Consider the following 17,085-nt stretch of genomic DNA (forward strand, 5'->3'; position numbering starts at 1 on the left):
ATTTTGTAAGAGAGTTGCTATAAACAACAACAAACGACAGCATTTTGAAAAAAAATTGATTTTTGGGGATTTTCAGTGCAAAATTCTCCTAAACAGAGGGTTGATGAACGATAAAATTTGAGCGACACAATTTTTTTTTCTTGAACAAAACACGATTACCAATACCTACCAAATTGTTAAATTTGAAAAAATCAAGTGATTTTTCTAATAATATAAAGAAATAATAATTTTTAAAATATCAAGGACAAGAGATCAATGCGGTTCTGAATTCATATACTACGACCTACGAGTACCTAATATAGGTATCGAAATAAAACACTGTAGGTAGGTACCTACACAAATGCTAAATGCTTTTTGCATTTTCATGCTAGTCTCTTATTATCTTCATAATTTTGCTATAAATCTTGAAATAGGTAAGTGTTTGCGAATGCATAACTCATCCGAAAGTATATGTACATATGTAAATAATGTTTGTTAAAATAAACCAAATAACTAAATCCTGAAACCTGAATCGGATGTGCAGGTTAAATTAAGTGTAAATGAGCAATCGAAACTCAACTGAAATGGAAGATTTTAATTGCTCCGCACTCATCCGACATTTGTTCATTTAAATATAATTTCTTTCTTCTTTTGCATTTTCTTTGAGTTGTTTTTAATTTTATTTTTCTTCGAAATATGCAAACATCATATAAATTGAAATGAAAAAAAACCTTTGCCAAAAAAGTTTTCAATTTTGCTTTGAAAAATACGTTAAGGACTTTTTTTCTTAACTTTGCGTCTGGAAGTTTTGTTTACTATTTAGAAACTCAGCGAAAAGTTAATTTAATTAATAGCAAAGCCTTGGGTACAAGGATGTGGTCAACAGACTTATTTATTATGTCACAAACAGACGTAAAGACAATCATACCTATATATACACATTTGTGTAGCGTGCAGGCAAGGATGCTTGAAGATACATATTTCCAAATACAATTTGTTCACTGGCAATTTCGGGAACTTTAATTCGAGGTATTTGGTCTTTATAATGTAAAGAAACATTAGTCTTAAAATCTATGTGAATAAGCCAATTGCACTTTATTTTATGTTTCAAATAAAAGAACAAATCAAGCTTAAGAAAATCTCAATCCTGGTTTCTGGACTATATACAAACACGGATAAAAAAAAGGCACCTTAAAATAAGATAATTTTTTTTTGTCAGTTAATTCCGAGTCAAAATTGGTAACTTAACTCGAGGTTAACCTTAAATCCGCACTGAAAAACTGGCCCAAAGTGGCTATTTTTTAAACACATTTTTGTTTATTTGATTTTAAATAGAGTAACTTTAAAGTTGATCTTGCATGATGAATATGGCAATCTTCATGTCACATGTTTCATGTGAAATGTGGATGTCGCATGGGGAAGGAAGTGCAAATACAAATTTATCAACAATTTTTTTGACTCAGGAAGGTTACAGTGCTTAAACTCATATACATACTTCTAATAAAGTGGGTATAATTAAATTTGTGCTTATTGAATGATGATAGAGATTGGAAAAAAAAATAAAATTAGTGTCAAATAATAATGTTGATTACGAAAATATAAATGTTGTCATTTTTAAAACAAGAACTTCAAAGTGGCAACCCTATCTAAATAAAAAGATAGCTCATGTTATCACTATAGGTATTCACCTTTACATTGTAGCTTGGTGAAGTTGGGAAAAGCTTTGTATCTCAAACAAAAGCTAAAATGATAAACAAAAATAAAAAAAAATTTGTACAAAATTTAGATAAAAACTATGGTAACCATAATCAAGTGAAAAAAGATTTAATTGTTAAATCAAAAAGTTACGACTTTTGAAGATCATATGTAAGGCTAAATAACGCATTGAATTATAGATCATATTCTTTTTTATTTAAAAATCGTGGGGTGCCACCTCTAAAATATGAAAAAACACTCGTCAACTATGTTTGAATTCTTTCAAGACACAAAAAATATTATATTTTAAAGAGCTAGGCGCTTGGGGCTAAATTAAACGTCAAATTTAAGCTGTGAATCTTATTATATCAAAACGTAAAACGTGCTCGGCAACTCTGTTCAAAGGTAAAAAACTAATAAAAACTCTTTTTTTTCAGACAAATTTATTGAATTAAGTTGACAGCTACTGATTTTATTGGTCTAAAGGCGACTTAAAATAAATTGCACGACTGGGGTCGCACGTACTTGCTCTTAGAGTTAAAGTTGCTTAAATTTTTAAGACTTTTTATATAGAAATTTGGAAAAAAAAAATAAAATTCGTTTTTAAAAAAAAAATAAAAAAAAATCTGAAATTAAATTGCCCTCCAAAACAAGTATGCAGTTTTGATTGATATATTAACATGCATTTTTAGAAAAAAAATTTTCAAAATCGTTAGAGCCGTTTTTTAAAAAACTAATTTTTTATAAATAATTTTTTGGAAAAAAAGTTTTAAAATAAAATTGGTATGCCATTTTGTAGAAATCAGTAATCAACATCTAAAAACAAAATTTCAAAAAAATTCAATGTCCCGTTTTCGAAAATTTGATTTTTCAAAAAAAAATTTTCAAAATTTTTTAAAAATCCAAAAATATTTTTTTTTTAAATTTTATTTTTGGCGTATATTTAGATTATATAAATGCTTCTTCACAAAAAGTTTCGTTGAAATCGAATAAGCAGTTTCGGAGATAATCGGATTTGAAAAAAAACGGTTCTATGGCAGGTACCGTTAATAATGATTTTCGAAAAAAAATTTTTTCATTGAAAGATAGACCTTAGCTCAAAACTAACATTTGAATTTTTTAAACAAAATCGTTGGAGCCGTTTTCGAGATATTCCAATTTTACTAAAATCGGTATACGACAAGTACCGTTATTTTTGGTCCAAAAAAATTAATTCCAAAAACCCCTCTGGAGAGTCGCCAAATAACGCTACATACCAAGTTTGACATTAATCGGTCCATCCGTTTAGGCTGTAGCTCCTTATACAGACAGACAGACAGACTGACAGACTGACAGACTGACAGACAGACAGACAGACAGACAGACAGACAGACGGACTTCCGGGACCCACTTTTTTGGCATTGTCTACCATCGTAATGTCATGGAAAAATGTTATCTCAACTTTTTTTTTTTGTACGAATACATAACTTGATATATAGTACCTATATCGCAAGTAAAAATGTAACTGCACCGCTTCACTTTGATTGACGGCACCATGGTCTTTTGACAGCATACGACCAGGCACTGTGTGTTGTGTCGACTTTTTAAGAACTTAACTTCATGAAGAAACATTTAGTAAACATAAGAATCGTCCGACCGTTTTGGATTTACAATCGACTTGTAGGATTTCTAACACTGAACAAAAATGTATATGCACGCACCAAGATAAAGGAAAACATAAACTTATACACTTCGTAAACATTCTATCCACAGCTTGGTTTAGCTCGGCAGCTGCGTGTTGTTTTTGTAATGCATGCAAACGCCAACTGCGGAGCAGATACGGATAGCAATGCAAAAAAAATCACAGCCTATATAAAAATAACATTCTTCATTTCGTACGTTATTTCAAGCAAATATTTTATTCTTGCGTTTTTCGTAAATTTAAAAAATATGTTCACAATTTGAAAACGAAAAACATTCATTTATAATCCCATAGCAATTAAAAATAACAATATTTTGCTTTTTTTTTGTAGAGCGTCGAAATAAATCCTTCTCACAACGACACTGCCTATACAAAAAACATTATGCAACGTTCTTTTTTTAATCAAAAAATATCCTATTTCTGATTTTAAAAAGTATCCAACTGTCAACAAGTCAAAGGTGAAATGGTAGAAATATTCGAAACTAAAAGTTAATCTGACACATTTCATTGTTTAGAATTGCCAAGAATAGTCCCCCAGCCAAATACCCCATTGTATTTGCACTTTTACAATGATGAAGTGTTGACATTTAAATCGCCTTCAGCTAACATAAAAATAAAAATAAATTTGAATATTAAATTGCATTCAATTGTTGGAAAATAAAAAAAAATCGTCGCCTCATCAAACCACGATGACAGCTCTCGCTCACCTAACCAGGGGTAGTTATACTACATGTAGAACAAAAAAGTATATTCTTAAGTGGACAACGTTTACCTAACGAACCACAGTAGTCCCCTCTGACCAAATAAATATAAAAATTTCCCGTTTGACACACGGCTTGTAAAAAAGAAACAAAACAACCACTTTGAGGCATTTCCACTGAGTTTTCTCTAAATTAGATCCTAAAATTCAGTTTTGAATTCTAAATTTCCGCTGTAGTGATTTTTTGACAAGAATCCGTGTGACATATATCTATATTATATTGAAATAATCAATGTAACCAAAATGTATCGACATGAAAGTAGCACTCGAAATCAGATTACAAATCACTGAAAATTTCTTTTCATTATAATGAAGACCTCTCTGACCTCTTTTTTCTGCGAAATATTTATTGTTTGGAGTTATTTTCAAATAAAAACAGCATTTTTAACGGTTTTGTTTGCCTATATAGCTAAACCATCTGAGTTTTGTTTTTGAAAAAATCTATGTAAGTATTTTTAGGAGCTAGAAGTCATGTACTGAAACGAAATGGAAGAATTTAATTTAAGGCCGTGAATGCAAAAGAAGCTCGTAAGCGACTTTTTCACAACAGAGTCTTAAGCTTAGTAAGCAAATAGTGAAAAGACAAATTTTGTCTCTTCAATTTTAATATTTTAAACTCCGCGCAAAATTTTTAAGTTGGAGACATTAATTGAAATTTTAAAAGTTTTCCAAATTAAATACATAATACCATATTGAATATATGATAGTGAAATACAAAATAACGAAATTAATACATCATGACTTAAAGACTGCATTATTCAGCTCTGTCCATAACACGGTGTAACACTCAAAATATACGCGGGCGGAGACCTATCAGGTTTTGTAGAGCTAGTCGCACTGAATACGAAACGGTATTTGAAAATCCCCTTACACCCCCAAAATCTGGAGTTACGGGCAAAAAACGGTTTTTTGGACCTTCACCCATTGAAAAAATTCTAGCTTCGACAATTTTTTACCCATTTTCGATTTTTGAATAGTTTCTGATAGAAGATAAATATACCTTTTTAACAATGTATAAAACATGTAACTCGGTTAAACCACTTAGAATTTATAAGATGTCAAAGTTCAAAAATTCAATTTTTTTTGTCATTTGCCCAACTTCGGCATCAATTTAAAGTATATGTTTTCAAAACAACATGCTATTTAAAAAATATATTCTAAAACTATATCTATTTCCCAATTGATCGATGTATTTTTTATGAAAATCACTTCAAAATTGGCTCAGAAAAAAAAATTTTTCGATTTCAACCCAGATACAGAAATTCGAACTTTTAGGTATAGAACAAAAAAATGTTGTTTCGGCACGTAGAAGGATAAGTTGGATGCCAGGATTTGATGAAGGGTTTTTGTAGAGGAGCTCAATACAAACATTTTTTTTCTTTAAGAAAGGGGTCTATCTCCCCCCGTTTAGGTGGGAGGGGTATTTTTCTAAAAAAAAATTATCAAAATAAAAAAAAATTATTAAAAAACAACGGCAACACTTACAGTAATAAATGATACCATTTCCAAAAGGCAAAATTGTGCATTTGATTCTAATTTTTAAATCAATATAATATTACCAATAGTTTTTGAAATAATCGATTTCAAAGTTAAAAATAGGGGAAACAAAATTTTTGAAAACTCATTTTATACTATTTTTGTCCAGACTGTGAATTTTAGTAAATAAATTACTTAGACAGAAAACTGCCTCAATTAATTCCTTATCGAACAGTGAAAACTATATGTTTCTATGTCTTCTTGTTTTTGAGAAAATTGAAAAATAAAAACAAATAAAAACAAAAAATATTTTGAAAAAAGAAAAATCTGATAAAATAATTTTTCAATTTTCTCAAAAACTAGGAGACATACAAACATATAGTTTTCACTGTTCGATAAGGAATTAATTGAGGCAGTTTTCATTTGGTTTATCAAACTAAATAGTTTCTGCATGTGCGCGCGGTCCAGTTACAAGCCCATGTGTTTCATTTTTGAAACCAAACAGTTGAGAAACTAAAAGTTGCAAGTGCACAACTAACGTAAGATTTTATGTTAAACTTCGTTTTAGCAAATGCCACTTAATAGAATAGCGTTTGCTGGCAAAAAGAATGTCTTTTTAATAAAAAAAAAAGCCCCAACCCCAAATCCGAAAAAAAAATCCAAACAGTATAATACAATTGCAATACATTTCCAACACATTCAACAACTTTTTTGGGGGGAACAAATTGTTTGTTGAATGAACAGACTTCCTTTCTTTCGTCTTTGTTATATGTATTTTAAATAAAAATTTTGTTACAAGCTGTGGTTTTTACCTAGCCAAAGTGCCACAGAATCTATCATGTATTACAAAATCAGTAAACAGTTGTCGATAAGAATAGAAGCTAAGTCAAGCTGCAGATACATATAATTTTGACGAAGTCTCTTTTTTCCTGTATCTTGGCTCGTGCGTTTAAATTTTTATTCAATATTGATATTTGGGAAATCCTACTGCTGATAGTTAACTTATGCTTTAGAAGCTTCTTACTTGACGTAAGATTTTGACAGTAGCTTCCGACTGCATCCTCCAATTCGTTCTGCCCAGTGCCGGTTTAAGCACTAGCGGCGCCCCTGGGCAAGATTGCAAGTGGCGCCTCTCAACAAAAAAAAAATTAATTTTAAAACAATTTTTTTAAATCACGAAAAAAAGCAATAGCAGATTATGTCTTACCTCTCATAAACTTGTTAATGCAATTATGTAACAAAGTGAAGTTAATTAAAGTACATTAGCTTAACTTTAAAACAAAAATTTAATATTCATGTTATTCAGGCTCAATTGACAAGTTTACCTTTATATTTGACTTTTTTGACTAAACACATTTGAAGAGTAGCTCCAGTAGGTACAGTTGGTTTTATTTGAACAATATTTATTCAAAAACTTTTTCAACTAGGTACATTAATGTCATTTTCGATTGGAATCACTCAATTATTCACTCATTCTGAAACCCAATAAAAAAATTTGAATCGTTTCCACCCAATTCTGATATTTAAAATTTTTTTGGAAAAAAATCAAATAAATTTTTTTTGTTTTATCACTAGGAGAATAAAAAGCTTTCAGCAGGCTTCTGAATAATTTCGGTCACTTTCGGACGGCCAATCGTAGTTTTTATGAGAAATGGAGAAGCTGTCAATTTTTCAGAAATTGGAATATGAGCTCGGGAGTAGTTCTCGCGTCTATTTTGAAGTAAATGAACATTGTGGGCAATAAGACTAATAAATACCGAAAGTTAAAGAGTGCTTACGTTGCACCTATTTGCAATTATTTAAATCTTTACTTATTTAGTCTTTTAAAGTACAAAAAAATAACCCATTTCGTGAATAGGAACATATTAATTTTGTTTTGACACATAAATATGACTGTACAGCCGAGAGCTGATTGATATTCTTTTCGGTATAGTTCTTTACTCATTATTATTACAGTCTAGATATTCTCCATAAACTATTTTGTCTAGTCGGTTCTTTTCCATATCCGGAAAAAATAAAGAAACACACTCCATCTCCATATTACCAGCTATGATTTAGTGATTTATGCATAAGTATATAATTTAGTGATTTTGGAAAAATTAAATTGGTTGGAGGAGTATTAGCATTGCTTTAGTCTTTTAAAAGAAATTGGGGCGCCTTGTTCTTCAAAGATGAACGAAGATTTTGGACACTATTGTCCTTCCGGAAGCCAAACAAATCAACCCAAAATTTTGGGGCGCCTTCATTCTTCAAAAAGCTTAGGACAAAAAATTAAGAGCGGCTTTGAAAAAGTAAAATAGAAAAAAATTGGGGCGCCTTTGTGAAAGTAAAAATAAATAAAACATCGATTCGGCGCCCCTCAATTCTTGCGCCCCTAGGCGACGGCCCCCCCCCCCCCCTAACACCGGCCCTGGTTCTGCCCTCGGTTTAAGCCTATAATTACAATGAGTGTTAATTTTTTAACGCATTGATTGCAGAATATTTTCAAATATAAACCAACAAAACACTACCCATAAATAAAATCTCATTTATATCATATCTACCTCTATAGTACCTTATTGCTGAATAACACTTAAATACATATAAATAGAGAGAGAGAATTCGTAATTTAGTTTATTTAAATTAAACACAAGGTTATTTAATGAGGGACCTTTTGAACTTTGAAAAGTTTATGAAGTTATTTCGACTTGACTTCTACAGATTCTCGTAATGTAAGTCCATCAAAAAATGTATGTACAATACATAATATGTGTTTATGTACGTACAACGTACATACTTATATATGTAAGATTCCAAAAAATGTCAAGATTTACATAGATAAGTTTAATTAAACTTTTGAATGATTATTATTATTATTTCGTCAGTTGAAGCATAGAATCACATCTTTGAGTGGACCCACATTTGTTCAAATCATTCTTTGAAATCCAAGTTAGGCCACAAATTGGGGGTTTGAACCTACTAAAGTCATGTTTTTTTTTTGTATTTTATGTTGAAATTTTTAGCGATTCAAATAAATTGCTTGTTGAAGGATGTGCAACGGATAGAGAAAAAGTTTTAATTTGTATTTTTAAGAGTGATGCGGAGACTGTTCCATTGATGAAATGTCTCTGGATCTGGACCTCTGGTTGTATTATACTTACCTACATATTTTTTGCTATCAAATTTTCTTTTTTTTTAGGGAAATGTTTTTTGTGAAACGTGAGTTTTTCTCGCCTGCCTACTTTAACTTTATCAAAGTCTTAACAAGCAAAGAAAGTGAATATTCGTTGTTGGATATTTTCGAGTTTTATTGCCCTTCAAAGCTAATTAACAAACGTGATATTTGAGTTTTATTGAAGTTTTCTTCGCGTTTTGTTTTCTTTGAGAGTTTCAAAATCCTGTACCGTATTAAGTTGTAGGAATGAATGTTGGAGGTTTAAAAGTTTTTGGGGAAAGTGCTTCTTGGTTTTCAGTTTTTTCATGGGAGGATTCGGAGTTTTTATTACCTTTTTAAAGGTGGTACACGTTTATGATTTTAACAGCACATGATACCGATGGATATAGGTAACTATGTGACGAAGGTGGTTTAGCTTATAAGTGCCTTTGAATTCTATGAAACGAAGAATAAAAAAAAAAAAACTACAGGTGAGTTATCTAAGCTAAGATAATATTGCAAGTGTAATTACGTTTTGCTTTATGTGGATTTTTATTGCGGTTCTTGTGATGTGGGTTAACGATGATTCGCGTTTTATTACTTACTTTGTACAGAATGGATTTTTTTTACTGTAAGGCTTGGGCACAAATGGAACAGAGCTTCAATGTACTCAATATAAATGTGTACCTACCCATACGATTTTTTATTTAAAAAAATTGTTGTACATATACCTATAATATCTATAATATGTACATACATTACACAATGGTCGGAAAAAGTATTTTGACAAAATGAACATTTTTCTAACTGATGAGAATAATCTGTAACGGTTAAACATAAAATAAGGAAGTTGACGGTTATTTATTAAGTATATTATGGTGAATCTCACGATGGTCAATGTCAGTCATATAGTTGGTATTAGCTTCGTGGCTGCATTTTTTGTATAAAAAGTATTAATTTTTGAGGGAAAAAAGTATTTTGACAAACGTTCTTTTCCAACGTTGGTAAGGTAAGGCAATGCATTTTACGTGTTTCAAGCACGTATACAACTGACAGACTTGTTAAGGCCCCGATTTGTAAAAAATTGGGCAAAACGGCGGAACTTAACATTGAAATTAGTGCATCTTCTGTTGCAAGTCATAACTTCTGTGTGTCTGTTAAAAAATCTGTGGAGAACTGAATTTATCGCGGGAAACTAAAAATTACCAAATATACAAACACAAAAATATAATTATACTATTCAAAATTTACCACAAATGGACAAAAAATGAAAAAAATGCACTAAAAAAAATTGAAGCATTTTGAAGAATTCACTTTATCGCGGATTGACTCCAAAAAGTCTGAATTTGGAAATGCCATTCTTTCATCAAAATCTTTGTTAGCAAAAGTACCCTTTGCATTGAACTCAAAGAAGACAATTTTACCATGTTTATGGGAAGATAATACAGTATTTATCTCATAAAACAAAAATCGAAAAAAATTTAATTCTCAAAGGGACATGTTGTTGTGCTTTTCGCTTCTGGAATAAACTTGACCAAATTTTTACGGAGCTTCAACAGTTCCTTTTCGTTTCCCGGATCATTGAGATAGAAATTTATGAGAATGTGGTCTATAAAACTTTGTTTTTGGGTGAAAAAAGCATACCAATATGTTCTTTTGAGAATTCAGTTTTTTTCAATTTTTGTTTTATGAGATAAATACTGTATTATCTTTCCATAAACATGGTAAAATTGTCTTCTTTGAGTTCAATGCAAAGGGTACTTTTGCTAACAAAGTTTTTGATGAAAGAATGGCATTTCCAAATTCAGACTTTTTGGAGTCAATCCGCGATAAAGTGAATTCTTCAAAATGCTTCAATTTTTTTAGTGCATTTTTTTCATTTTTTGTCCATTTGTGGTAAATTTTGAATAGTATAATTATATTTTTGTGTTTGTATATTTGGTAATTTTTAGTTTCCCGCGATAAATTCAGTTCTCCACAGATTTTTTAACAGACACACCGAAATTATGACTTGCAACAGAAGATGCACTAATTTCAATGATAAGTTCCGCCGTTTTGCCCAATTTTTTACAAATCGGAGCCTTAATAAGTCCGTCAGTTTAATACGTGCTTGAAACTCGTAAAATGCATTACCTTACCATACCAACGTTGAAAAAGAACGTTTGACAAAATACTTTTTTCCCTCAAAAATTAGTACTTTGTATACAAAAAATGCAGCCTCGAAGCATAATACCAACTATATGATTGACATTGACCATCATAAGATTCACCATAATATACTTAATAAATAAACGTCAACTTCCTTATTTTATTATTAACCTTTACAGATTATTCTCATCAGTTAGAAAAATGTTCATTTTGTCAAAATACTTTTTCCGACTGTTGTATATATGTATCTATACTTTCAAAACTAAAAGTTTATACAACTTACTTTTTGTTTTTATATATTGTAGATGACAACGTTGTCTGAATAATAATGTATTTCTTTTATATGTTTTGTAGTATTAAAAAAAAATCAGTGAATCCCCAAATAAGTAAAACTCGATTTTTTCTTTAAATCCTTTTCAAAAGGTGTATTTTGTCGTTTTGATTCAAAGTTTAAATTCTATGAACAGTATTTTAATGATATTTTCAAATTAATTACGACTTAATTTGGTGGAAACATTTCATCATAAGTTGCTGTCTCAAGAATTTCATTTGCAATGAGGAGAAATTTTTGAGACAGACCCTTTTCAAGACCAGGTATTATTTCATTCAAATATAGATCCTGGTTGTCATTTATTATGGAGTTACCTACTTCTCCTAAAATTTTATCACCATTGAACAAATTGTCCAATTGTAACTTCATATTGCTCACTTTAATTCTAATAGGCATCTTAGTGAATCTCACATATTCAATGCCATTCTTGAAGTATTTCGATCCTCGCATTTGAACGTCAGCTTTTGCGTTTTCTGAAAAAAAGAAAATAATAATAATAAATATGTAAAAAAAAAATGCATGTTATTTTGTATTTTAATTACCGAAATATCCTTTCATGTCTCCGGCACCTTGAATATTTAATAGCAGAAGTTTTATACGAAGCGAGTATTTTCCAATAAATGAAATCTTCGGCAAGGTTATAGCAACATCAAAAGCTATAGTAGATGTGTTAGCGCTATAGAAATATATTTTTACAAATTCTGTGACGAATTAGAAAATGTACGAGTAGGTTTTTTGTATTTACCTCAATTTATCTATAATAAAATCACTTCCACCTCTGGCTTGGATATCGCTAAATGTTGCTCTGAATTGTCTACCTCTACCCATTTCAATATTGTCTAAAAGAAGAGGCTCCAAGGGTGGTGTATGATATCCATCGCCAAGATCACCAGTTGCCAATAAGGGACGCACTATATTAACGGCCTTTATAATGCACCCATTTATATCGGGATCATTTCGGGAACATTTCTTCAAAGTTGAGGCTAAAAGCAAAATGTGAAAATCAGATATAGGTAATAATCGTGAATAGGAGTATTTGTGTTAATGCTTTTATGTTCGTATTAAATTGCTGAATTTATATAAGAACAAAACTAAAATCTTCTTTTCAAACGCTTATAATATACTCGTAATAATAGATACCTATTCTTAGGGGAAATGGGAATGAGTTTATTTGTTTGAGGTTTAAGAACAAAATGCACGACTGGGTCGCACGAACTTGCTCTTTGAATTCAAAATTTTCTAGGGTTTTTATATGCAAATTTGTATTTAGGCTGTGGCTCCGGACAGATTAGTTGACCTTTAACTCGCTCCTTAAGGCCAGGCGCACACATGCGATAGTGATCGCGCGATTATTCAGTCGCAAATTAGATGACAACAATTTCAATGACTGTAGACACAATTTTCAAATTTTTAATGGCAGGAAGCATGTGTGTGCACAGGCCAGGGGCGTACACTCACTTGGGGCAAGCGGGGCGACGCCCCGGGGCCACCGACCGACCTCAGGGTCCCCACTGGAGACAGAAGGGTACCAAAAAAAAAATTTTCAGGAATCCCTTTAGTTGAGAGGCAATCAAATATAAATTTGGGGGCCCCCAAAATCTCTTACTAAGGAGCCCAAAAATATTCATCAAATTTTCTGATGACATGACAAAAATTTTTTGAGGGTCCTCAAGAGCTATTACTTCAGTGGTTCAAAACAATCAAATGGAAAATTAAATATCAATTTAGAGGCCCCAACATAAATACATCGGGGCCCAAGATAAAAACATTACATTATTGGTGGCATTCCGAATATTACATCAGAACAGAGGCCCCAAAACCTATTAATTCTTGGCTCCAAAAAAATTATATTATATTTTAGGGGCCTCTATAAGCACTTAATTTTGAGGCCCCAAAAATAAATTTTTCAGGGGCCCCAAAATAAATGAACTATGTTTGATGATGGAAAATCAAATGTGTACACATTATTTCAGAACAGAGGCCCCAAGAACTATCAATTCTAAGCTAAAAAAAAATTATTTTAGGGGTCTCTAAATATTTAATTTTGGGGGTCCATAGTACAAGTATTTAATACTTTTATGATAAAAATTTTAAGTAGGTACAGCAAAGTGCATTACGAACATATTAAAACATTAAAATAAACCTAAAAATAAATAAGCCATACAAAAATGTATGGCGTATACGTACTTTTTTTTTGTATCTAAGGGGCCACCAAATATCAAAGGGGCCCCAAAATTTAGTCTTGCCCCGGGGCCAAGACGACTCAACGTACGCCACTGGCACAGGCATTGAAATCCTTGTGATCCATTTTTGCGACTGAATAATCGCGCGACTAAAATCGCATGTGTGCGCCTAGCCTAAAGCTTTGATTTCCGATATATTAAAATTTGGATCTTAATCTTGTGAAATTGGAAATTTTAAGGCTCCTTTAGGTAAAATTAAAAAGTGAATTTTGGGTATTTCCATTGTAACGGGTGTGACACAGTTATTTCATTTTTTATCTTGGCTTGTGAACTATTCACTATATCAAAATAAGGTTTAATAGCTTCCAACACTAATGTATTTAGTTGTTTATATGTGTTAAAAATTACATTTTGTTAATCTGTCTTTCAAAGTCAAAATCTTTAAAGATTAGATTTAACGAGTGTGACGATAGAAAATCAATTCAATCTGCTTCGGTGGCTTTTAGAAGTCATATTGTAGATTTTTGAATGAAAAGTTTTGGATATCGTGTTCAATATGAAAGAAGATTTTATTACTTTTCTACTAGGGTCGAGCCGGCACCCTTCGACAGTGAAGCACCCCCGACAATCACTATTATCTCTGTGAGTAGACCTTTAAAAAATCTATAAAAAAATTGTGAATGTTCCAGCCAGATAGTGTCAAAAATTTTACACGGTGTCAACTATTTAACGCAATTCACACTCGGCCTTAGTATCAAAACAGCAAATTTCTGCAATATTAAGATAAAATATGTCTTAAAATGACTCCAAAATTTGGTTAAGATAAAAAAGAAACTTTCTCAAATTTAAAAAAAAGTGTCTCACTGTCCGCACATTTCCCCTACATGTATTTATCTAAGAGTGTCTGAATATAAAAAGGTGGCTGATGAGTTATAATTATTTTTCAATAAAAACATTGAACAATTAACATCAAAAATTACCTCTTTAAAAAAAAAAGGTTTCTTATTGTTATCGGCAAGTAGAAGTCGCGAAGTCGATACAAGGCCAATTTAGTTACCAGTCTAGAATAACTAATCACATATATTATTTTAATGCATATTATAAAAGTAGCTGGTTTTCATTTTTTTGTTTTGTTTTGACTACAAAATGACTTACGAGTATGAGCAAATCATCTATGGCTCAGAGCACCGAACACAAAAAAAAATATTGAAACAAAAAATGCATTGTTGACCACATCGTTCTGCTTTGAAAATGAATACTACATAGATATGTGTTGTAATTGTAACTGAATGTGCTATGTAGTGCTCTATTGTGTAAGTCTTGCCATCTCATCACGATTATTATCAACATCAACATGAGCCAATGCAAAATTCATGGACAAGTTGTTGTTAAATGCATTTGGCCATGATTATCACAAATATAACAAGATTTAGAAGAAAGCAAAAAAACAAAGCTCAGGTAAACTGCAATTAACGCAATTTATGGTTGCCGGTCAGTGTGTGCAAACAAAATATATGTTTTTATATTCTTTCTGTTCTATCTTCAATAAAATGCCCTTAATTCATTATTGAAGTTCATTGGGCTCGATGTCGACGTGCTTCGCGGCATTCAAATTTTACTTTGTATAATTTTATTCGCAAGGCTACATTTCTTTAAAAGCCAACGACGACTCACGATGCGCCGGCTGAATGTTGATCAATACGGCAATAAGGCGTTTATAGATTTAAGTGTTCTTGAAATCGTGTAATCGTCGTGATAGAGGGGTAGCAATAATGATAATGAAGCCACTGTTAACTGTTATTCTAATCAACATTGAGCAGAACCGTTTTATTCGGTAATAAGTTAAGTTTACAAATATTTGAAAACTCCCAATATCGCAATGAGAAAAAATATAAATAGCGAATATTTAAAAGAGTATATACCTACTTCCACCCTTCTTGTATGTTTCCCTAATAATGTTATTATTTACCTATCTAATTCATTCCGCATTATCATCAAAATTCAAACTTAAGAAAATAAATAAAATTAAATTAATCCTTCAAGTTCGCTATAAAACAAACCATTAAAAATAAATGGAATAATTTATTGTTGCATTCGAATAATTTTAACACAAACTCAATGAATTTTTTCATAGTTTTATTCTCAATATTGAGAGTTAATTTAACTCAGGAAAGTCTCAAAATTCAATCTTTAAACGTTAAAATTGTTTTAAAAAAATAACACTTACGCAACTTTCCATTAACACCAATGGCTTGAATAGAAATAACAGTAACTATTACTGTGACACTGAACACATTTTTAATTATCATTTTATCTTTTCTGTTCTCTAAGTATTCAAGTTTTTTAGCTTAATAAGAGTATAACTAAGAAACGCAAAAAATTTATAAGGATCAAAATATAACTCTCCCTACATTTGTATTCGGATTCAAATTAAAAAATGTAAAATACGGCGATGAGAAGCTACTTTATTCAGAAAACACGCACCACACTGTCTGCTCTTAGCCATTTGATTGAGGTTTTTATCGCACACCTTGTAGCTTGTACGTTATGCGATAAAGTAAAGCTTTGATCAACGTTTAACAAAGTTCATGTAATTTGGTTTAAGCTTTGTTTTAAATCTCTTAGTTCAAGAAACGAAGTTCTCTTAATTGGAAGATGTTTGCAACTGGTCAAACTAAAACTAATAAAACGTAACTATAAACTGCAAGTTGCTAAAATTAACTTTATTATTATTGTTCTAGATATAGTTAGTATAGCAACCATAGGTTAGGTTAGGTTAAATGGGCTGACAGTTGATCTTGTTACCGTCACACTTAGATCAATGTAGATCCTTTGTGATACCCTGAAGTATTGTAACTTCATGAAAAAGTGATAACCTATGAATGCTATGGTTGTTCGAGCCATTTGGAGGACTTTACAAAGTTCAGTAGGCTATTGCCTGAAAGTTCCGAAAGTTCTTCTAATTCATTAAAGAAGTAGTTTCCTAAGAATTTTTTCCTAGTGCGACAGAGTGCTGGGCAGTGACAGAGGAAGTGAACAGTGTTTTCCTGTTCGTCCTCATTGCCGCAGCCTCTGCATAGATCATCCGTACTAAGCCCCATTTTCTTTTTGTGGTATCCTAGTAGGTTATGTCCCGTTAAGATGCCTATTAGTGAAGGTTTACTAAGTAGTAAGATCTTGTTTGATTTTTTCTCGTCGAAGTTCGGCCATAGTTTCCTGGTGTGACCGCAGGATTCTAGGAGGTTCCATCTTTCATTTGTTTTTTGTGAAATATTGTTGACAATATTTCGTTTTATTTCACATTGTGGGATTCTGATGTTATGGTCTATGAGAGAGGGATCAAGAACTGAGCCCTCCCTTGCAAGCTCATCCGCTTTTTCGTTGCCGAACACATCACTGTGGCCGGGAACCCAGCAGAGTCTTACATTATGCTGCATACCAAGAACCCTAAGCTCTTCGCGACAGCAAGAAACAAGCTTTGACTTGATTAAGGTGGCAGAAATCGCTTTTATTGCCGCTTGGCTATCAATGAAAAAGGTGATGTCAGCAGGTGATATCGCCATCATGGATATTTGTTTAGCAGCATTTTTCACTGCCAATATCTCGGCTTGGAAGACACTGCTGTGATCGGGGAGCCTGAAAGAACTGGCAAGGTTAAGGTTTTCTGAGTAAAAACCTGCACCAACCCCAGTATTCATT

The 17,085-nt window shown here is 31.7% G+C and overlaps 1 protein-coding gene across 1 annotated transcript; it reads right to left on the reverse strand.

The window, feature by feature from the left end:
* Positions 1-11,277: 11,277 nt before the first annotated feature.
* Positions 11,278-16,003, reverse strand: LOC129906982 (protein takeout). The gene is made up of 4 exons (XM_055982987.1): positions 15,614-16,003; positions 11,949-12,186; positions 11,746-11,879; positions 11,278-11,676 (listed from the first exon to the last, which is right to left on the reverse strand). The coding sequence occupies exons 1-4, from the start codon at positions 15,693-15,695 to the stop codon at positions 11,372-11,374; spliced, it is 759 nt and encodes a 252-aa protein (XP_055838962.1). The 5' UTR covers positions 15,696-16,003; the 3' UTR covers positions 11,278-11,371.
* Positions 16,004-17,085: the final 1,082 nt, after the last annotated feature.

This window comes from Episyrphus balteatus, chromosome 1 (genome assembly GCF_945859705.1).
Source record: "Episyrphus balteatus chromosome 1, idEpiBalt1.1, whole genome shotgun sequence".
NCBI lineage: Eukaryota > Metazoa > Arthropoda > Insecta > Diptera > Syrphidae > Episyrphus > Episyrphus balteatus.

Coding starts and splice junctions, on each gene's coding strand:
- LOC129906982 (XM_055982987.1), bottom strand. CDS start 15,695: ATGATAATTAAAAATGTGTTCAGTGTCACAGTAATAGTTACTGTTATT. Junction 11,880..11,948: donor TTTATTATAGATAAATTGAG/GTAAATACAAAA, acceptor ATATTTCTATAG/CGCTAACACATCTACTATAG. Junction 11,677..11,745: donor AGACATGAAAGGATATTTCG/GTAATTAAAATA, acceptor TCTTTTTTTCAG/AAAACGCAAAAGCTGACGTT.